The sequence below is a fragment of the Genypterus blacodes genome, unplaced genomic scaffold, assembly GCF_046128005.1.
Source record: "Genypterus blacodes isolate CSIRO-AG114 ecotype Tasmania unplaced genomic scaffold, CSIRO-AGI_Gbla_v1 ptg000112l_1, whole genome shotgun sequence".
NCBI classification, from domain to species: Eukaryota; Metazoa; Chordata; class Actinopteri; order Ophidiiformes; family Ophidiidae; genus Genypterus; species Genypterus blacodes.
This window is the reverse complement of record NW_027466916.1, coordinates 1335909-1359211: the sequence shown is the minus strand read 5'-3', so window position 1 is coordinate 1359211 and position 23303 is coordinate 1335909. Positions and strand designations below refer to the sequence as shown.

At 43.4% G+C, this 23303-nt stretch overlaps 1 protein-coding gene across 4 annotated transcripts in view; it reads left to right on the top strand.

The window, feature by feature from the left end:
* The window catches only part of col12a1a (collagen, type XII, alpha 1a), a 51319-nt gene that overhangs the window by 8400 nt on the left and 19616 nt on the right, over positions 1 to 23303 (top strand). For 2 of the 4 annotated variants that reach the window (XM_076161600.1, XM_076161603.1), the window contains exons 10-35: positions 80 to 682; positions 845 to 1123; positions 1216 to 1491; positions 1616 to 1888; positions 6429 to 6698; positions 7988 to 8254; positions 8442 to 8634; positions 8721 to 8842; positions 10386 to 10535; positions 10627 to 10746; positions 10917 to 11081; positions 11177 to 11323; positions 11938 to 12077; positions 12982 to 13111; positions 13320 to 13465; positions 14021 to 14150; positions 14268 to 14404; positions 15537 to 15666; positions 15795 to 15934; positions 16186 to 16318; positions 16518 to 16541; positions 17362 to 17501; positions 19610 to 19739; positions 19871 to 20010; positions 20122 to 20251; positions 22380 to 22522. In XM_076161600.1, coding sequence (XP_076017715.1) covers positions 80 to 682; positions 845 to 1123; positions 1216 to 1491; positions 1616 to 1888; positions 6429 to 6698; positions 7988 to 8254; positions 8442 to 8634; positions 8721 to 8842; positions 10386 to 10535; positions 10627 to 10746; positions 10917 to 11081; positions 11177 to 11323; positions 11938 to 12077; positions 12982 to 13111; positions 13320 to 13465; positions 14021 to 14150; positions 14268 to 14404; positions 15537 to 15666; positions 15795 to 15934; positions 16186 to 16318; positions 16518 to 16541; positions 17362 to 17501; positions 19610 to 19739; positions 19871 to 20010; positions 20122 to 20251; positions 22380 to 22522 — 4658 coding nt within the window. The remainder of the gene's footprint in view (positions 1 to 79; positions 683 to 844; positions 1124 to 1215; positions 1492 to 1615; positions 1889 to 6428; positions 6699 to 7987; positions 8255 to 8441; positions 8635 to 8720; positions 8843 to 10385; positions 10536 to 10626; positions 10747 to 10916; positions 11082 to 11176; positions 11324 to 11937; positions 12078 to 12981; positions 13112 to 13319; positions 13466 to 14020; positions 14151 to 14267; positions 14405 to 15536; positions 15667 to 15794; positions 15935 to 16185; positions 16319 to 16517; positions 16542 to 17361; positions 17502 to 19609; positions 19740 to 19870; positions 20011 to 20121; positions 20252 to 22379; positions 22523 to 23303) is intronic. The other 2 variants (XM_076161601.1, XM_076161604.1) reach the window with 2 other exon arrangements.

Below are 23303 nucleotides of genomic sequence, written 5' to 3'. Positions count from 1 at the left end.
AACAGGTGCCCATACATCATTAACTTTAGAAGACATATATTTGCTTTCATGTAACTCAAGATTTCCTGTCTTTTTAAAGAATGCTCTCTGGGAGTGGATGTGCAGGCTGACGTGGTTCTTCTGGTTGATGGCTCATACAGTATTGGATTACAAAACTTTGCCAAAGTCCGTGCCTTCTTGGAAGTTCTGGTCACATCTTTTGACATCGGACCACACAAAGTCCAGATAAGCTTGGTCCAGTACAGCCGCGATCCACACACTGAGTTCGCCCTCAACACCCACCATGACATTAGTGCTGTTGTCAGAGCTGTGCGCACTTTCCCCTACCGTGGAGGCTCCACAAACACTGGCAAAGCCATTGCGTATGTCAAGGACAAGATCTTTATAAATTCTCGAGGAGCAAGACAAAACGTTCCCCGTGTCATGGTCCTGATCACAGACGGGAAGTCCTCCGATTCCTTCAAGGACGCAGCAACCAAACTGAGGAATACCGATGTTGAAATCTTTGCCGTTGGTGTGAAGGATGCTGTAAGGTCAGAGTTGGAGGCCATTGCTAATCCCCCATCAGACACTCATGTCTATGAGGTAGAGGACTTTGATGCCTTCCAGAGGATCTCCAAGGAGCTGACTCAGTCCATCTGTCTGAGGATCGAACAGGAGCTGCTCAACATCAAGAAGAAGAGTAAGTGGGATTACAGAATATGTTGACTCTTAAATTGACCCAGTGTGTGGCTACATAATAAAGTCATCTTGATTTCAACTTCACAATGAGTATATGTACATTACACAGGGAGTTCACTGCCAATGAGGAATATGTTCTAAACAAGTGATCTTTTGTTTGCAGGCCTGCTTTCACCCCGAAACTTGCAATTCTCTGAAATTACATCCAGAAGCTTCCGCACCAGCTGGACTGCCGCTGCAGCCGATGTCTTGTCTTATCTGGTGCGTTTCCGCAGAGCTGAAGACATCACAGGAGACTACATTTCGATGGCAGTGAATGGCGATACCACCAACACTGTTCTGCCTCACCTTACCCCCGTCACCACATACGAGGTCAACGTCTTCGCCCAGTATGAAAAAGGAGACAGTTTTCCCTTGACTGGTGAAGAGACCACCCTTGAAGGTAAAAAGAACTGACTTGAACCCCGCCCAATATTGTATTAGTATTAAGGAAAAGGATATTTGGTACCTAATAATGTTGTCTCTCTTTTCCAGAGCAAGGGCTTGTACAAAACTTAAGAGTTACAGAAGAGACAACCAACAGTTTCAGAGTGTCATGGAAAGCTGCTCCAGGTTCAGTGATTCGGTATCGCTTGTCCTACATCCCACTGAGTGGTGTCGGAGAGGCATTGGAGGCCGTAACTGTTGGACCTGAAACCACCATGGTTCTCCAAGAGCTTTTCCCCATCACCACCTACCGTGTGTCTGTGTCTGCTGAGTATGCTTCAGGTTTTGGGGATGAGTTGCCAGTGGATGGAACCACCAAGGAAGGTGAGTCAAATGAAATACTACTGTATATCTACTTAGGCAAAGAACATTTTACTACATCAAATGTAGTCCAGAAGAGACTATATCTTAGTGTTGAAATGACTTATCTGCTTTTGTTTGCTTTCAGTCCGTGGCTCCCCTCGGGACCTTCAAGTCTTCGATGAAACCGTATCAACAATGAAAGTGTCATGGCAGGCTGCTCCAGGAAACGTCGTTCAGTACCGAATCGCCTTCAAACCTGCCGAGGGCGGTGAGAGAAAGGAGATATCCGTAAAGGGGGATACTACCCAGGCTGTGCTGAAGAACCTCCAACCAGCCACTGAATATGAGCTGTTTGTCAGTGCTCGCTATTCCTCTGGTTTGGGCGATCCTCTCATGGGCAGTGGAACCACCTTGGAAGGTAAAGAAGAACATGTCATTGCTAATCTCTACTGTTAAGCCTTTGAAGCATGCTATTATTAGTATAATTATTATAAGTATCATTTGTATAATTCACAGGTCGGGTATATGGACTGTGGCTGATGAGGAAAAGATGGGAATGTGGCTTTTGGTGTAATTCTTTAGGCACAGACTGTATGTTAGGGTGGCTTCACCGCCCATGTAGAGTGTGAAATGGAAACGGGTGTGGGAGATCCTTGTAAACATACCAAACCTGTGAAATGGTTTGGAACAGCCTTGGAGAGGCATTTGCCTGGTGTGGTCAGGGACTTTAACACTTACACATTACCTTCATCTTCTCTAGAACATATGGGGGATGTTTTGTCATGACCTTTAGATTTGATTCTATTAGTAGATGATGTGGTTTGTGGATCTGCTTTGTGGTGGCTATTGTGCTGACAGTTAAGATCGTGTTTCTGTTTGTTCTATCACCCCTTAATTTTGGGTTAGATAAAAGGGTCTCAGTGCTGTAGCCAAGCTTCTATAAATGGTAATGGTTTTGTTTGAACCTGAGAAGGACAAAGCACTTCACAGTGTTTCCTCTTTCATCCACTCACACAGAAGATGCTGACCTGCTCTTTGGAAGAACTATTTTCAGGTTTTCAGTGTCTTGCTCAAGGACACTTCAACATGTAATTAGTGGAATCTATATTGCTTGTCCTACGTTTCACTGAGCAATGCTTCTTAATGGAGTACCTGGTCTACCACCTGAGTTGAGTTGCTCCTGTTGAAGGCAATTTAAGAGGGCAGGACCTCTTTCTTTGATGTAGAATTTCACACAGATCGGGAGAAGAGATTGTTGTTTGTGAGAGATTCATGCCTGGGGTGAGAGAAAACGGAGGACTTAGCCACAGGGAGGTTGCAACAAACAAGGCATTGTCTCAAAGGAGAATGCCTCGGATACTTTCACTGTAGTAGGGATACAGCCCAGACTTTGCGTTAGTAGGCTGATATACAGTAGTTCTCTATGCATTTGAGTGTGTGGTTCATGCATTTCAAGGTGAGTTGGCACAAATAAACACAACAGAGACAAGCCAAGGCCTGGTTTCTGGCTTCTTCTTTGATGCGTAAAGATCAGAGAGGGGCTGTTGTTGTGTTAATAAAAGCTGGTAACTCAGCTTTTTGTGTGCCAAGATGTGCCAGTGGCGTGTCTGTCTTAAACGTTGTGTTTGACTGAGCTTAGCTCAACCTGAAATGAACTTCTCTCCAAAATGCACCCACCAACACACCAAAGCTATTCTATTCATCATAACACAAAGAGTGGACTTCTTGTTTCATATTGTGGCCTTACTGCACGCTGGGCAGGAACAAGGTTCACAGAGCTGGTGATTCACTGTTTATGAGGGACATTTGTTGCAGACCATAGAGACCCCTGTACTGGGAGGTCAGAGAGGACACTGAGTCATACTGTGTCAATCTGTGGAGATCATCTTTCTATTTTGAATTCACAACCTGAATAATGCATGTTTGTTTATGATCTGAAGGAATTGCGTGAAGGAATTTGAAAGACAGAGCGTTTTTTGTTGTTTTTTTTCTTTATTTGTGTCTTTGTTCCCCTAGTGACCAAATCGCTTGTTTTTGATTGTATAGGTAGTTTCCACAGGTCAAATCTGTGCAGTCATCAGTCAAACACCCCCACAGGAAAAAGCTCTATGACAAAGCACTTTGTTTATTAGGCTGTCATGACATCAGCATGCCTCAACACAGATCTCATTGTGTTTTAGTGCCACTCGCTTTGAGTGACCCCCTCTGTGAAGTTGTCCATGTAGGCGAGAATGGGAGGAGAATGGCTTACACAATAATGCCCCTTGTGGTTAACACTGGACGGTAGCCACTACAGAAGCCTTGAGTAGGAGACTTATAACATCCTGTTCAATTGAAATGACGGATGGAAATGAGCGCACCTCCCTAAAAGAGAAGGTGTCATTGAAAAAGCTTGGAGGCACATCCCAAATATTAATGTGACATGTAAACACCGTGAGCATATTTATTTAAGGAGTGGGAGTTTGACCCAGCATGTGGAAGATGTTACCTAAGAGGAACTTTAAAACAGTTTGAGCTGTCTGTCTGGGCTCAGGCAGAGCAGTGTGTTCAGATTCTTCAAGGGTGGGCGAAGGACAGGGAGAGGCATCAAAAGCAGAAATGATGTTCACAAAACGTCAACCAGAAGATTTCAGGGTGGCCCTGTGGTTAAAGAAACCAGTTTGGATGGAATGCATGTAGTTTAGGCCTTTGTGTGTCAAAGGAACATATAGTAAAACAAAACACACAATATTATGCAGACTGAACTCTGAATGTCTCACAAGTGGTAGGTATTTTAAGTACAGGCACAAATAACAAGTAGTAATCTTGATTTTTGCTGACATCTAAAATCTACCTACAAATTTACTACTTCTTTAGTAATTTTCTTAAAACATCAAAAATGTTGTACTTTTCTTCAAATTAGAGAGAGAGCTGTACAACACGAGGTGAATTTATAGCATTTTGGTTAGATTTCCGATTGCTGTGATGTCTTTGGAAAGTGGGCATCAGGCAGGGCCAGACTGTCACTTTCATTTCCATCCTGTTTTTCCCCACCAGTCTAAAGGTCTTTTGAGGTAAAAGGGCTCAGACAGTCAACCTTGGCATATGGACAGTGAAATCTTTATCTCTGTGGCTCTGATGTGTGTCTGAGTGACCCAGGGGCAATGAAGGAAGGGAAGTTTGAAGAGCTAGTGCTAAACTGACACTTTGAAGGAACTGTGTATTTCCTGTAGTGATTTTGGAAGCTTTCAAAAAGAGCGAGACTGAGTAAAACAGGGCTCGGATACTCAGATTTTCTTTGCACTCTAAGACCCTGAGAGAACTGACAGTGTAAGCCAGCTAGAATCAGTGTGATCATCATAACACCCGTTTGCAGCTGAGTGGTGTATTGAGCGGTCTAGTCTGTCTCTCTGTCTGTCACAGTGATAATTTGGGGTTTTATATTTGTTTTTTTGCAATTCGGTATCGCTTTGCCACAGTCTGCTGCCAAAGCTGAGTGGGTGTGGCTTATTTGACAAAAACTGCATGTGATTTTGTGAATTTATCGTTGTAACACCTATGTAGTTAAACCTAACTATGTTGTTATAATCCAATTAACTGTTTAAATTGCATACAATACATAAATGGGTAGTTTCTAGTTCCATGGACCATATGTTTAATGGATGTGAGGTTTTCGAATGGGACCTTCTTCTAGTTTGTCTGATGAAAAGTGAGCCCCTGTCTGTAGAAGTCATTATCTTATGATCCTATCACTCTTTATTCACACACAGCCGGAAAAGTCAGTCACGTTCATCCTTCGCTGTTTGTTTGGCAGGACAAACCCTTTGGATGGATTGATCTGGGTATTTATAAGTGTCCCAGAATATTTTCAAGGTTCTCCAAAAACTGGAACATTTCATTAGTTTGTGGTTGAGCTTTTTATTTGACACATCTGGGCTATACTCTCAAGATGCAGATCAGAGCGCCTGGCAATGCACAGCGGCTGCTGTTATTTCTGTTTAGATGGGAGCCAGGTCATCTGTAATGGATGAATGCTTAGAAGGAGACAGAGATTGAGAGATTGATATCTGTTTCATTTGTGGCAGATACATGAAACGTACAATTGGCTTTTTTCATCAAACTTCATTAAAGGAGGTTTGATGAATGAGGTTTGAGAGACCACCCAGTGGCACGGCACTGCCTATGATTATTTTGTCAGTAGGTGCTGGCATGTAGGGGCTAAGAGGCTTGAATCTGTATCCCAGAGGATGTGTGGGTGGTTGCGTGCGGCAGTCCATCCTCTTCCTGAGGTGGATGCAGCGTCTCTATGCTACAGCCAGACCATTGGGTTGAGAGTCCAAAGCAACACGGCATCCGTTTCAGCCAAGCGTCTTGTTGGCTTCTAATGAAACACCGCCGCAAAACTCTCTCCACACTGCGTTTCTGTGCAGGGCTTATTTCATGATGGTCTTTCAGGAAAAATGAGTGAAGGAGGGAGAGGGAAAGAGAGAAACATCTGCATTTGTTGCAATGCACTTTTGTGGCTCATATTTCCTCTGCTTCGATGGAAAATGAAAGTGCTGCTGGGAGAGGAGCTGAGGATATGCGATTTGTGATTACTTTTGCAGACATTTTCCATGGGCCTTTGATTATGAAGGAGTAAATCAGGTTGTTCAAACAGACCCTAAGGGGTTAAAGCGGAGACAGATGAATGATGGTTGGTGGTTTATCGCCTAGGCCCTTCGATGAATCCATTTTGTGTCTCGCCCACTTCCTCAAACTTCAACATATCTGCGTTACAAATCAACACCACTGAGGCATCACTGGGCTGGAGCTCCCTAGAACATGTCTGTATCTTAGAACTAACATCACTTAATGTCTTAATCCAAATGTTGTGCACAGAAGCAAAATCAGACCATTTTCTTTAGGTTAATTCTTTTACATTCAAATTCTCATATCTACCTCAATTTCTTATGGTTTTTCTTCCTCTCATCACACAGAACTTGGCTCACCAAGAGATTTGGTGACCAGCAACGTCACTGACACCAGCTTTGCCGTGTCTTGGGCTGCGGCTCCTGGTAATGTTCGGCAGTACCGGGTCATCTGGAAGTCTCTGTACACCGAGGAGACTGGAGAAACCACAACCCCAGGAGACGTTACAGCCACAGTTTTGAATGGTCTCACCCCAGAGACACGTTACAAGGTCTCTGTGTTTGCTGCCTATGGCCGCGGAGAGGGACAGCCGTTAGTTGGAGAAGAAACCACAGATAGTAAGTTACTCCAGCTGCTTTAACTCTTCCTGTTCCAGATGAACTTTCCTTTTTCTTTCTCTTTATGTCTGTCCTCCACCCTGGTGTCTCTTTCTAAGCTTACCTTGAAAAAGCATCAGACACATTTTGACCATGACACAAAGAGACAGCTCGTTGTGTCTTCAAACTACAAACAGAACTCAGACTTCCGTCCCTGAAATATTGGGGCAGTGATGAAGTTTCAAAGGTATCCAGGAAACATGGTTTAGCTGATTTTATGTGTTAAAGAGACATAAAATAACACATTACAGCCCAATGCCTGAAAGAGATAACGTCATAGCTGTTGGCATTGACCTAAGCCATCAAAGGATACACCAGAGACCTCTTTAATCACAGTGCACAGAGCTCACCATCAACAATGTACACATGTGGGTCATATACCGTACAGAGATGGCGTCATGAACAGTGCACCTGCACCCAGGTTTCATGGGAGATGACAGACAGGAACACGCTCAGATGAGAAAAGCATATTGAGTGGAAAGGTTCACCAATTGGGAGGGACTTTGTTCACCAGTTTGTGAAATGGAATGTGCTAAGGGGAAAAATATGGCCAACCATCGTCACTGTTTTTTTGATTCTGGCAGGAAACGTTGGCATAAAAGCAAAACAACACTAAGACAGCTTTGAATCATATGGTCACTTTACACATTTCTTTCCTCACTTTTTTTCCCACTATCTTTTGATTCCCTTTTGATCCGTCTGTCCGGCCACTCTACACTCTCACTTGGATGTGCTGCCTTTTTCCATTAATAAAACCCTGGGAAGAAGAGCAGTCTGAATTTTCCCCAGCTTGTTGAGAGGCCCCTGACAAGCCATACTGGATTGAAAAAAGAAAAAAAACGATGTGGACACACGGTGGAAAAATAAAGAGTTCTACGGGTTTGGTCAAATTCACAAATCATCTTAGCTTGGCTCCTAGACCCACCAACTAAACACAATCCATCTTGTGAATTTGGGCCTGTTTAATGTATATGTCAAAAAACCAATCAGAAGTATTGGGATAGGTTTGTGTTCACACGCATGTGGAAAGTGGGCAGATGTTTAGATGAAAACCTGTGAGGTAGCAAAGCGTGTTACTGTTTAGTTTACCCACCAGCACGAAAACCAGACTGCTTTTATTTCCAAAGGTATATTAGAAAAATAGTCAGCGAAGCATACACTCCAGCTGCGTAAAGCCCAGAAGTCTGCATTCCTCCTCACGCCACCCCTCTTTTCATCATTTAATTGTTTTTCCATTTTCTTTCTTGTAGTCTCAGACGCCAGCAGAGCCATCGTTGTCTCGGAGGAGACAGAGAAGAGCATGAAGGTGACATGGCAACCGGCACCTGGCAACGTAGTCAACTACCGCGTCAGTTACAAGCCCCAGCCAGGAGGTCGTCAGCTCGCAGCCAAGGCGCCTGGTGGCACTACGTCCTTGGTGCTGAGGCGCCTCAATCCCCTCACCACCTATGACATCACTGTAGTGCCCGTCTACCGTGCAGGAGAGGGTAAAGCAAGGCAAGGAGAGGGAACGACATGTACGTTGGTCTATCATTCAACACTCCACAAATCTTGCAATAATGCTTCATCTACAGCATTACAATGTTGAAAGCAGTAACTATAAATATGTGGTCTTAATCTTGATTTTATAATATCCAAAGATTTGTCTGGAGTATGTAACGTTACAGACTATTTTGTCTAAATGTGCACGTATCTCCTCTTCAGTGTCCCCTTACAAAGGTCCAAGGAACCTCCTGACTTCTGAGCCTTCCAAAACCAGCTTCCGTGTTACCTGGGATCATGCTCCTGGTCACGTGAGGGGCTACAAAGTCACTTTCCACCCTGTAGGGGATGATATTGACCTGGGAGAACTTCAGGTTGGACCCTATGACAATACTGTGGTGCTAGAGGAGCTCAGGTGGGTTTTCATCTTTTAGGTTTCAATGTGAGATCATCAAAGTTTATTCAGAAATCAATAATTTAAACATTTGTTTTGGTCTGCAGAGCTGGAACCAAATACTCAGTCAGTGTAGCTGGTATGTTTGATGGAGGAGAGAGCATGCCATTGGCTGGAGAGGAGAAAACCACTCTTTCTGATGCGCCTGATGTTCCCTTTGTGGCACCAGGTAATGTCTCTTAAACCTTAGCCTAGTTTTTTTAGAAAAGCGTAATAGATGTAGGCAACTTTAAAACCTATTTATTATAAATATACTCTATGTTGAAACCTAAAAACAACATAATTTCCCCCTTAAAATCCCTGCAACAACAAGCACTTACATTAATTTAGTCATTCTACTACTTTGCCTTTCAGTATTTTGAAAGAATTATATATATTCATTTGTGTCAAATGGTGAAACCATCTATCACAAGCAGGAAAATGCTGAGCTTAGGAAAATACACCCTAATGCCATGCCCCATAAAAACTGAGGAGCTTTCCCCCAAAGCTAATTGTCTCATGAAAGAACAGATGTAATGGCATTTCCATCTGTTCGCCATTTCTTACTTTCTGCATTGAGTGCCCATTGGGCTTCTGCTTTGTATTCCTGGTCCAAGTACAGCTAGTGTAGAACTGACCAGGTCGAGTATAATATGTTTGCATATCAAAACAAAATGTTTTACTACCACATGAGTCAGTGTGACAGGAGGGAAAATGGGCTTGGTAGAGGAAAGTGGAGAGGTCAGATTGACCACTCAGCTGCAAGCTTTATAGGCTCCCTAATAATGAGCACATAGAGACCCAGCAACGGGACCAAGCTCCAAAAAATACAATAACAGCTTAGGGAATCCCACTCTGCCCTGAACAATTTAATGGTCAGGCCCAGGCCAGCCTCTTTAGCAAACCAACCTGAGGGAGCTGTGAAGAGCCGTGAATATTAAGTTTTACCTCTTTCATACTCATATGCAGATATTTTGACATCAGAACATTCTTTTAGACATGATGTAATTATATTAGCAGACATTTTTAGGACATTCTTACCTCCTTGAATCTTCCATGTAATGTGGGTGGGGGTTTGTGGGTATGTAATGAGCAAACCAGCCTGTAAATCAAATATCATGTAACCTGTTTTCAGTTGCAGACAGTGGCAGTTAGCGCAACATCTGCCTGTCCTCGTTGCACATCTGCAGACATATTTTAGGTGCCGAGGATCGGATTCCTTCCGTCATCGCACAGGTGTTTGGAAAAAAGGATCAGTGTGTTACCCTGCCGCTTTGGAGGGCATGCACTCCTGATATATAGTGGGCAACTAAAGGTGCATTCCTCTGTTTTGCCCCTGGAGCTCACGAGAGGATCCAAACCGCCTTGACATGTCACAAGAAGAGAAGACAATAATTATAACGCCTGGAGAATATATGGCTCAGAAAAGGAAGAGAGCAAAGAAGGAATGCTTTACTGCTTGCTTGTGAACACAATGTCTGTTTTGCATTTGTATTTTATTTTTGTGAAGGCAAAATTGTTGTGATTTGTTATTGTTCAACATGCCCTTTTATGTCATGGACCTCCCCCACTCCTTTCCTTCATCTGTCACTCCTCTTTGAACACCTCTTCACCATTGTTGTCGCCACACACACACCATCTTATCTGCACGATTGTTCACTATATGAAACTGTATTCTTCATATAAAACCTGCGACTACATCCAGTTAAGACTCTGTAACCTCTGCCGGTTAGATGTGATGTGTAAAACCAAAGCCCAGGCTGACATCGTGCTGCTGGTGGACGGCTCCTGGAGTATCGGCCGTCTCAACTTCAAGACCATCCGTGCCTTCATTGCCCGCACGGTGGGAGTCTTTGAAATTGGTCCCGAAAGGGTCCAGATCGGTGGGTTTTTGCAGATATTGTGTACTCATATTTAATGGGTCATTGCAAAAAATAAAAAAAAATTCTCTAATAAAGATGTTTGGTTTTAAAGGTCTGGCTCAGTACAGTGGAGACCCAAAAACTGAATGGCACCTCAACACCCACAAAACCCGGGAATCACTCCTGGATGCTGTGGCTAACCTGCCCTACAAAGGAGGAAACACCTTGACTGGTAGGTGACCATACTGTCAGTGCTTTGAAAGTACTACTGAAAAACTATAATAAGAAAAATACACTGTGGTAGGAAATTTGACCCGTGTTTCCATATTTGTGCCTCATCCTGACGTTTGAGAATCTGTAGAGTGAGTTGCAATCAGGCTCATGTCCACGCCTTCATTGCAGGCCTGGCTTTGAACTACCTCCTCCAGAACAACTTCAAAGAAAATGTTGGAATGCGACCCAACGCTCGAAGGATCGGTGTGCTGATCACTGACGGCAAGTCTCAGGATGATGTCAATATCAACTCTCAGAGCCTGCGTGATCAGGGTGTTGAGCTCTATGCCATCGGTAAGAGAAAAGTCTTTATTTTTAAAGATGTTAAACCCTTAAATCTCAAATAATGAAAATCCCAAATAATTTTTGACTTCTCTATTGCTCTTAAGGTGTGAAGAATGCTGATGAGAATGAGTTGCGGTCCATTGCCAGCGATCCTGAGGACATTCACATGTACAACGTGGCTGACTTCTCCTTCTTGCTGGACATTGTGGACAGAGTTACAGACAATCTCTGTAACAGCGTCAAGGGACCGGGTGTGTATGACTGAACTTCACAGGAGGAAACATAAAACAAACAACTCTACACTGATTTACATCTGTATTATTGGGCTTGAGCGATTCATATGACTCAAGCAGTCCTGCTATAACGCTTTGGCCTGAATAACAGACATCAGCCTTCTATCTTACAAATAATAATTCTATTTATATAATTTTAGATACTCTGAGTCAACTACTCCACTCTCAGACCCTTGATAAGCTGTATAAACAAAGTGTCGAGCATCCCTGATCCACCAACAGTTAGACGTCTAGCCCACCATGGAGGCAGCACTTGAAGTTATCTTGGAATGATCTCGGGTCACCAATTCTCTTATCCATAATCTAATCCATATACCTCCCTGGAAAGGCCAATTGTCAGCTCCTTAATCATATTAAAGAGCTGCTGTTGGATACTTTATGTGAGGGGAAGTTCTCGAGGAAGGCAGTAGGTTTTGGCAAATGTAAATACCTTTGTTACTTTCCTTCGTTTATACATCCATCTCATTCCTAACCAACATTACGTTACAACATTACATTTGGATAAGGTAGTATAGTTTACAGCTCAGTATTTTGGCCCTTCTTACAACTTCTGTCTCTCCACGCCTGTAAAGGAGGAGCTCCAGACGCACCGACCGACCTGGTGACATCAGAGGTGACCCACCACTCCTTCCGGGCTACCTGGACCGCCCCTGAAGGGCCTGTGGAAAGGTACCGCGTGGAGTACACGCCCGTGACAGGACGCCCACTCGAGGTATGAACATAGATTTACCCACCAAATATCATGAAAGTGTTAAATCTGCAAAATCATTCACTCCTGCCACTCCATCACAAAGAGATTCATTATTAAATGGAGCTCATCCCACTGTTTGGGTTTTGACAGGAGGTCGACTTGAAGGTCTTTTCTCTGACTGTGGCTGAGGCTAATGGGAAACTTCATTCATCCGCATTTCTAGCCTTTTGTTTGTGTTGGCTTCTAGCTGTGTGGATGTTTTCAATTACATCAAGATCTGACTTAGGACAAGGAAACAGAAACACAGCTAATATTTGAAAGGATTAGAAAGCAAATAAAGACTTCATGAGTGATTGGCTGACAGGGTTTTGGCTCCACAATGTGTGGGATAAATGCATTGTTGGTGCCTGAATCTAATTACATGTAGAGTTTGTTTGTTTTTGTGCAGCTCACATGGTTTTACTGGTGAGTGAACAACATAGATGAGGTTTTTATCTGTGTTTATGGATGTGGATTAGAAGCTCACACTGGGTTGGTCGCTCAGTGGAGTTTGATCAGCTTGGCTTTGTGGTTTTAATTATAAGTCCACCAGTAATGCTCAAGTGAATGCAGAAGTCTCATCTTTTGTTTGCTGTGCTGCTTAGCTGATTATCATCACTTTGTGGTCACACACTTATGAGTGGAACATATGAGATCAGGATACAAATACACACATTTGTACACAAGCTAATAATTCACAAGATTTACAAAGGAATCAGTGCCATCTTATGTTTCCTGAATAGACACAGACAAGAGCACCACCTTCAGAGAGTCAAGACTATCAGCTGCAGCTGTTGCCGTCGTCATCGTCAAGTGTCTCCCAAATAAATAAATGAAGACACATGAGTAATTGTTTTTCTACCTTCCTCCTTGTCTTCCATTGTAGCTGTGGGTGGATGGTACTGAGACCTCTGTGGTGCTCCAGGGCCTGAACCCTCTGACTCAGTACATGGTCAACGTCTACTCAGTGGTAGCAGAGGACAGCAGTGAGCCTCTGAAAGGAACCGAGACCACATGTATGTATTTTCACATTGAGTTTTGTGGCAGAAGCCTTTGTACTGTAAAATGTGCCATACCTAACTCACACATAAAAACCTATTACAAAGAAAGAAAAGGAATGTGAATGTCCACATATGCCTGTGAGCATGCATGTACTGTATACTCGCTCGACAAGTTATGCCCACAGTAAAGGTCTGCATGTGCACGCTTGGTCTGGTTCTCTAGTGCCCCTCAGTGCCGTGACCACGATGAACATCTATGATGAACAGACCACCACCATGCGCGTGAGATGGAGGGAGGCCCCGGGCGCCTCAGGCTACATGCTGCTGTACAGTGCCATCAATGCCACCGAGCCCACCCTGGAGCAGGAGGTAAGAGATAGTCCACTGAGATCGCACAGCAATAAACGCCCACACACATAAACTGAAAGGTTATGGCACACAGTCAATTATCTGTGTCTATGAAATAGGTGTTAAAGAGAGAAATAGGGACGCATTTCAAGGCGCACAGGCATACTTTATGTGTGAGTTAGTGTGAGGGACACACCAATACACATATTTGCACTAAACACCCACACAAGAAGTGACCAAAATCTCCAAACTCCTGTCATCAATTCATGACAAAATTCAGACATTACACAGTGAAATAATGTTTCACAAAGCCACCAGTATTTGCCTCACCATTCAACTGACAAGTGGAAGGGAAAAATATAGACGAACATTGTTAGTCCCAATGGAGTGGGTGAGGCATGAGCTCAGTCTGCCAAGGGGACATCATCATTGGTTTGTGAGTTGTCAAACCCAACGGGTCAAACCCAGATTCAGCAGAAGTGCCACATCAAATAAATCTTCCACTCTTCTTTTCCAAATCACAGTCAGTGTTCTCCTTTGACCCTGTGTTGATTTTGTGGTCTTGTCCCCTTACAGATCAGAGTGGGAGGGGATACAACTGATGTCCAGCTGGTGAAATTGCGCCCCAACACGGCTTATACGCTTTCCCTCTTCGCCTTGCATGGAGAATCGGCCAGCGAACCGCTCACCCAGCAGGGAGTCACCCGTATGTAGTCACCCAATCATTGGTTCTTGTCAATTATGCAGCGCAAACAGTATTTCCTGAAACTGATGAGTCTAAATGTTGATTGATGGTATATGACTTCTTCTGTCCCTCCTTCAGTGCCCCTGCCACCTGCGGGCGAGCTGAGAGTTCGTGACGTCACCCACAGCACCATGATTCTTAACTGGGATGCTGCTCCCGGGCATGTTCACAAATACCTCATCACCTATAAGCCTGAGGACGGAGATGCTAAAGAAGTGAGCTTGCTTCTATTTCTCACTTAAGTTTCTTCGTTGGTCTTTCATGCGTATCCACAGTGAGCCAGTTGTCTGTTTGAGCCGTTAGCTTTGAGAGTGATAAATTGATACTGATACCACTGAATGAACCCTCCATAGATTGGTTTCGAACACATAATAGAGACAGCAGCTGGCTAGGAAGACTTTAGGGAGCCTTTCTGGGTTTCAATGAAAGCATTATATAACCGTTACAAACACGATTTGGGGAGGTGAAGGTTTGGTAATAGTGGTGTGGATTCTTGATTGACAGGAGTACATCTGTTGTGACTGTGAATCAAGATGATTTTATGGTTGCGTGTCCCCTGTTGGGAGTTCTTGGGCTACGGCAGCAAACTCTGTGGTCTGCAATTTGCTACTTCCTCTGGCATAAATCAAGCGGAGGTGAGCCCCATTGCTCTGCTGTCAGATGAGAAGATGAAAAATGCACATGGGATATTGACAAATGGGCGGAATTTGAATGTCAAAAATGTGGTGCGTAGGCAGGAAGAGCTTGTGGTCCATAAAGTAGCGGAACATCACCTCCGACCTGATGGATAATGAAAAAGAATCCAATAAAATCACTCACAACACAAGACTACTGTAGTGCTGAAGCCTTCAGAATGGCTTTATTGTCCTAAAACAAGCTTGCAATAAGATTAAGACGCATATGGAAATGCACAAGCCTGGGCCAACATACAGATTCAGAATGTCAGTATTCAGAATGAACGTTCCCTTGAATTTAATGTCTTAAAACGTCAATGGAATGAAGGAACATAATATTGCATTTCCTATAACTATTCTAGGTGTTTTGTAAACCCTACAAGCTTTTAGTTGTTTGTTGAGCATCTTATTTGTTTCCATTTTCCCCTGGACACAATTGTTGTTCCTTCTGGTCAAGTTTTCCGACCAATCTTATTCAAACCACATTACCTCTGTCTCCAGTGTCCCTGGAAACTCGCATTGGGAATGAAGGAAAACCTTAGCTCGACTGCAAAATTTGGCAATGGGACTTCAAAGAAAAATACTTTTGAATTTCCATTTATTTTCCATCGGTATTCACATTGACTTCTATATATGGCATTCATTTACACAATCGTCTTTGATTTGTCTACAGCTGGAAGTGGATGGAAGTTTGACCACCAGGCTGTTGGACAACCTGATCTCACAGACTGAGTATGGATTGGCTGTGACTCCTATCTATGACGAGGGACCCGGTCAGCCGATGTTGGGAAATGCAGTCACAGGTAAACAGGAAAAAGCCAAGGCCAATGACCCTAATGGCCCTGAACGTCACACTGGTGAAGGACATTACAACAAAGAATAGTTATTTAAAGTGACAGATCATTGTAACATCCATCCCTTTGCTTTGTAGATGTTGTTCCTGCTCCCAAGAACCTGCGATTCTCAGACACGACCCAGACGAGCTTCATAGCACACTGGGAACACGGGGCTCCGGATGTCGCACTTTACCGCATTGGCTGGACCAAGAAGGGGGATTCCAACTTCCAATACGTAAGAGAATACCAGCTGTCTAAGACTTTAACGTTTTTAATAAATCAGGTATTTCTTGATGAGTCTCACAGAAATTGGTTTGGCGACACTTTGAGGAAGACCTCTAATAGAGACAGATGGAACATCTAAAAACCAGACTCTTGCACGGAACACTAATTGTAACCATCATACCACACTTTCCTTGGTTTGTATTTGGCTGGGTGGTTACTCAGGCACCTTCCCTCACATGGTGTTTGTGTTCCCCTCATCAGGCCATCCTGAACCACGACGAGACATCGCACCTCCTGGAGAACTTGGAGCCAGACACGCCCTACGATGTGTCTGTCACCGCAATCTACCCGGATGAATCAGAGAGCGAGGATCTTCTCGGCACTGAGAGGACATGTAAGATCCACAAACTGTAATGATGATGATAATGATGACTTATCCATTCCCTCTAATCAATTACAGAATCTCTGCACAGGCTCTTGACAAAAGCCTGCACCGATTATCATCCCTATATTTTTTCTTTTGCAAATATGTGTTGAGTGAAATGGTCAGTGAAGGTTGTGTCCATTCTACCTTTCTATCTCTGCCTCCATAGTGCCCAGGCAGTCAGGTGGTTCCCGTAAGTATATTTGTGGTAAACCAAGAGGATGCTTTCTCTTTCGCGTGTTGGAAGCATGTTTTGTGATTGTCAAGTCATCATCACTTTTTTTCATTGGACTGCAATCATCACATCATCAAAAGCAAGACGCTTAACCTGTTCACTGCTCCAAAGGTGCTGCGCTGCACCTGATCATGTCATTTTGATTCAATGTTTGTCTGTCTCTGTTTGTGTGTGTCCCATTTCCATGCCAGTCATACCAGAGTTGATTCTTAATCAAATGAAAACGTTTTGTCCTCAGATGTTTGCAACTATGCATGATTTGAACTTCATTCATCGATGTGTGGTACTTTGTCATCCCATTCTTCCTCTCCATCATGACTGAACGCCCATTTCTTCCTCCAATTCATGCATCCATCCATCCATCTGTCCATCCATCTATCCATCCATCCATCCATCTATCCATCCATCACATCCATCTAGTCATTCATCAATCCATCCATTAATCATCCATCAATCCATTGTTGTTTGAGAAACTTTGTCCCTGCTCCAGAAAAGAAGAAATCCCAGAAGAGGGTTGTCTTTTCTTCTTTAAAGCGGCAATCCTTGATACAAACCACAAGATTAATGAATCAAAGTTAATAAATCATTTTCATCACAGATAATTCATTATTTCTAATCTTATTCCCTATTTAGGATATATGGGGTAGAGATGACCCAAATATCAAGGACTGTTTTCTTTAAAGGCATTTCTGCAAAAGTCACTGGAGCGACTGCTATAACAAAATGTGCCGGATAAGCATACAGGCATAGATCTAATTGTGACACGTGTGTTTTCCAGTACCTAGCGGACCTCCCACCAACCTGGTTGTGTTCAATGAGACCACCACCAGCCTGAACACCAGGTGGGATGCAGCCCCGGGCCGAGTCCAGAACTACAGGATCACCTACGTCCCCACCTCCGGAGGCAGGAGTCAAACTGTAAGACACAGTCTCAAGCACAGGCACATATCCACAGCGTGTAATATACTGTATAGTACTTCTACATGTATACAGTAAGACTTTGCTATATACTGTAGTTTGCATTTTTGTTTACGTATCTTATTCTTTGACTACTCTGTGCCCTTTTAACTGAGCTTGAACTGAAAAGTGGATTGATTTTTGCCCCAAAACGTTTCCTCCAGAGAAGCTTAGAGCTCTAATCTGCCACTGGCTCTGCATTATTGTAGTTTATTTGAAGTCAAATCCCTTAAGTCACTGTTGGTATATGGTAGCATTAACTTTGACAAAACCTGCACTAGTTTTCCCTCGATAATTCCCGACATGCAGACTCTCTCCTGCTGGCGTTGCATTTGGCCGTCTTTAATGTGCAAGCATCTCCGATGTTATGAATTCTTCCACAAACTAGATTTATTCCCATGCAGAAAATGAATAACAGTGCTCCTTCGACACACACAAAAGCTTACACACTGCGACCCACGCTGATAAGATGTGAAAGCTAGATTTTTAACAACCCAATGCTAAAAAGGTTCCCTTTCAACCCACCTTTTGGGTGAAACATATTTCACCCACACTTCTTGGCATTTATAGAATGTGAAGAGGTGCTTGAGAGAGATTTGAAAAATCCTCATAAAAAGTTCACATGGCTTTGAGGACTGGCAATTTAGCAGCTTTGTGGGATAGAGAGACACTGAGCAGATACTTGAGATTAAATGCCTTCACGTAGACACACACAACTGACTGTGTGTGTGTGTGCGTGTGTGTGTGCACGCCTGTAAATGAGAGATGGATTGCACTGACCCAGCCAGGTCAGCGTCTGTTTGTGTAAGGAGAGCACTGTGCCACGGTTGTCATATACTGTCTATATTGTGTTTAAAGTGCTCCGCCAAATTAGCTGCGGTTGCCTCACTAAGCTGTCCATTAGCCGGCCTATTGTTTTCCTGACTGAGATGGCCCAGATTTCCTGCTCAACATTCTCCACGCTAAAGAAGAAAGCTAACGTATACATTAAGATGCTTTAGTGTCTACCATGTCTAATTTTTTTGAGTTACAGTCGGGGCAGCTGGAGGTATGCTGGTCATTGGCTGATGAACGGTTTCCTCCTTAACATGGGGTGAAATCTTTCTCTTCGTCTAATTTGATGAAAGTTAGTTTCACTGATTGTCTGGGTGATATCACGCCGCAATGTTGAAGGAAAACTGGAATCTGACAAGCTAACGTCAGCCAAGTCTTTGGTCGCTGTTAGTTCTTCAGCAAGTATAGTGAGACCAGGCAGCTTTGCATCGTTTCATCAGGGACACGTCTGTTTTCGGAAATGTCCAACAGGTTTCAGACTTGTGCGCAAGAATGAGATTCCAGTGCCAATTGATTTGATGAAGAGTTGATGGTTGTATTTTCAATTGGTTTGCTGACAAAAGAATCAGGCAGTCTATAAAAAAAAAAGCTGTTGGCCATTAAAGTGATTCACAGGAGATTAAAGAGAACATATAGCGATATAGACACAGACACGTTCATTAACACACACAGGTGGAGTTGCATCTGGATCACACAATCCTACACACTTTTTATTGTTCCCTCAGAATTATGTCCCCAAGCCTTCCAGCATCTTGTCAGCCAATAGCAATATAATAAATTCACTAAAGGTCTTGCCTGTTATAACAAGACATTCAGCTGTTTTGGCCATCAGAGTATGGATTTACTTTGGCCCGCATACTCTTAAAGGTTCAAAACATTCCTCCTGTGAAAACACTGAGAGCTTAGTAAGTTTCAGGTAAAATTCTTTCCACAAGGCTCAGGAACCCATTGAGAGATGTCTATCTGTGTGTACCATCAAAGGACCAGATCAAACCTTTTTCCAAAGATGATATTAGAGTTGCAAATGGTTGTTTTTTTACGCCCTTGCAAGACAGATGTATTTTGTGAAGCCAGTTAAATATCTTTGTCGCTGGATCTAGAACAGTTTCAATCCATTAAGTCCCTACTATGACCATTTAATATTGTCATAGGGGAGTCAAATAAATGAGGCGCAGTTTCCAAGTGACAGTAACAAACAATAAGGCAATGGAGCTGACATATCCTTCCCCAACCAGACCCAGGTGGGAGGTAAGAAGACCACCGTCTTGCTTCCCAAGCTGACCCCTGACACTGAATACGCCATCACCGTGGTGGCGGTCTACCCAAGAGGACCCAGCGCTGAGCTGAATGGCCTCGGCAAGACCAGTAAGTGTGGACTTGTGATAATTGATTTTTTAATTTGATGACACAGGCTTTACCTTTTGATCATTCATTAAATTCAAACGTCTCTATTAAGTGTATTGTTCTAAGTTCTTTTCACTTTGATCTCATCTCAGAGCCCCTGGGTGGTATTAGGAACCTGCAGGTTACTGACCCAACTACCAGCACCCTGAATGTCCAATGGGAGCCCGCTGACGGTAACGTGCGTCAGTACAGGATCTTCTACGTCCCTGCAGCTGGAGGAGATGAAGAGATGGTAGGCTCACAATCAGCTTTGGCCCATGTGTAATGCAGCAAGTTAACATGTTGATGACCTTACTGCAGATCTGATGTCCAATACCTTCTGTCCACTTGAATTTGTATCCAGGCTCAAGTATCTGGCAGCACTTTCAACACTGTGCTGAAGAACCTGCAGTCCGATACCGTCTACACCGTAACTGTGGTGCCTGTCTACTCTGCTGGAGAGGGACAACGCATGGCTGAGAACGGCAAAACCTGTAAGTACAAAATACACAGAACTCTTTCAGCAACGGTAGGGATCAGCACGGCAGAGTAGATGCATAGTGATGACATGATTGAACTTTCAAGGTTTACAACGATCAGAGCATGCAGACTTCTGAAAGTGCTATGGAGGACAATTAGCAGTGTGCAGAGGAAACCATTGGCATTCTTTTCATAAGCTTGAAATCCACTCACGTCTATCCAGGATGAATTTACTGGCCTCTGTTTCTGGCTTGACCTTCAATAAGGCATCCAGCTGTAGTCAACGTTTTGTTTCATAAAAGCTATAAACTATGCCAAACAGATAAGATACAAGTTTGCTCCCAAGACAGAATGAATGTGTGTTTCATTCATATGTAGAACATGTAGAAAATAGATTGATGTTGAGTTCAATCAGCTTTGGTCTGCAGTGTTTGAGAACCCAGGTTTTCCAAATTTACCCACAATCTCAAACCACCAGCCCCAGTTGGGAATGAGTCAGCCTTTTTGTGGGGTGATTGCGTAGGAAGGAATTCCTCCAAGTTGGCAGCACTATAATGGTGTCTCCTCTCTCTTTACCGTAATATTGTCCATTTATAGGTTGGAATGGTGGGCAGTGGTCAGGATAATGGGGGGGCTGGGGAAATGGGGGGGGGAGGGGACCTATTGAGTAATTGGCTCTCCTCTGGGGAAAAAGAAACAGAGAGGGGTAGAAATGAATGGAGTGCATTATATGTTTGATGGCTCTCAACTCACTTGGCTGAGGTCAGGCTCCACGCTTACTACTGTCAGTCCCGTTTTCCCTTCAGAAGCAATGGTCCTTCACGTTCAGTGGCTTTTCTTTGGCTATGTTCAGCAAATCCTTGTACAGTGTGTCCAGTATATCGCTTTGTGCTACTACAGATACAGCTACTACAAAACTGGGAGCTTGAAATGGTTTGATGCCAAGTACAAACAGCAATGCAGGGTTTCTTCATAATCATTATAACCAGTTTATCTCACCTCAGCAAATGACCTGCCCTGAGCTAGTTTGAGCCATTTATTGATTCTGCAAACTGTGCCTGAAAATGCCAAAGCAGCTTTCAGTGAAACTGCCTTTGGTATGGGAAAACTTAAGGCAGGGAAGCTCCTTCCTTCGTTTTTCCCACTTTGTCTTTATGAGGTTATCATGGGGAGCGGCCCAAAGACCGTAAACATCTGCTTTGGTTTTTTGGAGGCATGTTTCACACAGGGCAGCACATAGTCCTCGCATATCCTTTTCATTTACTTAAGGGCCCTGACAGGAAGTGTCCTGTTGGTAGCAGTATTGTTAAATAATGTCTTAAACTTGTCTCTGTTGGGGGCGAGTATTGTTCCTACTTTACTGAAATGTTCTCATGCATTCATTGAACTGCTTTGTCTGTCCAGTAAACGGGTCTAGACTGTTTTGTCCATTGATACTCAGTAGGAATTGTAGTTAGGTAGGAGGAAGGAGAATTGTCCCAAAAAGTTGCTCAGCATAACATTTCACAATCCTGGCCCACCAATATGCACCAACTAATGCATCAATTAACCGCCTGGATGAATCATTTGAAGTTTCCAAGTAGTGTTTGACATTTAAGATTCATAAAGTGACGGGTATAATGTTTGTTTTCGTGCTGATTCACTTTTAATGATGTAAAACAACACTTTGTGTTAGAATGTTAAGTACCATTAAAACTACTAGTAACTAGTCGTTGACTGACAGTTGGGCGTCGCCTGCTGAATAGGATTGATCTGCTGGTAGCTGCACACTTAACAGATCAAACCCAGGTCTTTGGTAGGACAGCCTTAATTAAGCTCCTGCCTGTACTGAATGTTACTGTTATGTGATTATAGGTTTCAGCTGTCATTCACTGACCTCTAACCTTTCCCATGTTTGTCTTTGTTTCTCTTGCCTTTATCTCTATTTCACTCCATTACACCTCTTATTTTGCTGACCTTTAACCTCCTCCTGTCATCACTCTCTCCTCTCCACCCTCCACCCTCCGTCTCATCTCTCTTCCTCACACTCTCCACCCATTTTTCATGTTACCTTTCCCTGACCCCTTCCCCCATCTTCCACTTTCTTATCTCTTACCTGACTTCTGAACGCTCTCTTGCCAATCAACATTCCTGCCTCTCCAGTGGAGCGAAGCCCAGTCAGGAACATCCAGGTTTTCAACCCAACTACCAACACCCTGAACGTCCGCTGGGAGGCTGCCACAGGTCCAGTTCAGCAGTACCGGGTTGTCTACTCCCCTGTTACCGGCACCAGGCCCTCTGAGTCGGTCAGTTACAATTCATTGTGTGGGAAGGGGAAACAAATAAACGCATGCTTACATTGTGACAGTGACACAGAGACTTTAGGTGATACCCTGGAAATATACACACACACACACACACACACACACATACACACAGGAAGAGAGAGGTGTTTATCAAAAGAAGAAGAAGAAGCAGCAGTCTGGGCACCAAATGCGGTCTGTGCACTAAATGCATTTGAACACGTGCCTGTTTACGGTTAGTGCCAGTTTTGCTGTTTTTCTGTATAAATTGTTTAACTTCAAGCCAAGATTTTACTCATTAAGGCAGAAATTCTTTAATTACGCCTCCTGTTATGTGGCATCCGGCACCAGTGTGCCCACATCTTCACGCGGAAAGGATTTCTGGGCTGTTTAGAGAATCCACAAACTTTTGAAGTGTCGCTTTACATTGCATCTGACAGAAAGTTTGTGCCATCAAAAACTTTAGTCTTTGAAGAACAAAGTCTGCAGTTTATTGATAGTGATGTTCTCTTTGTCTGTATTTATGGCACGAAACACACCCAAACCAGTTATGTGTGTCAGCAATGATGTGATGTGATGTTTTTAAGGCAACACATCAGCTATACTTAGATTATTTTTTTGGATGGGTCATTGGACCCAATAGGTCAATAGATGTAAAAGACTAAAGCAAGCCATGGGACTTGTGCTGTGTAATGTGTAAGCTACTTCTATTTATTACCCCAAGAAACATTTGCTTGGACACAAATGGACAACTGTGTTCTGTCTTCCACACAACCCCCTTTAA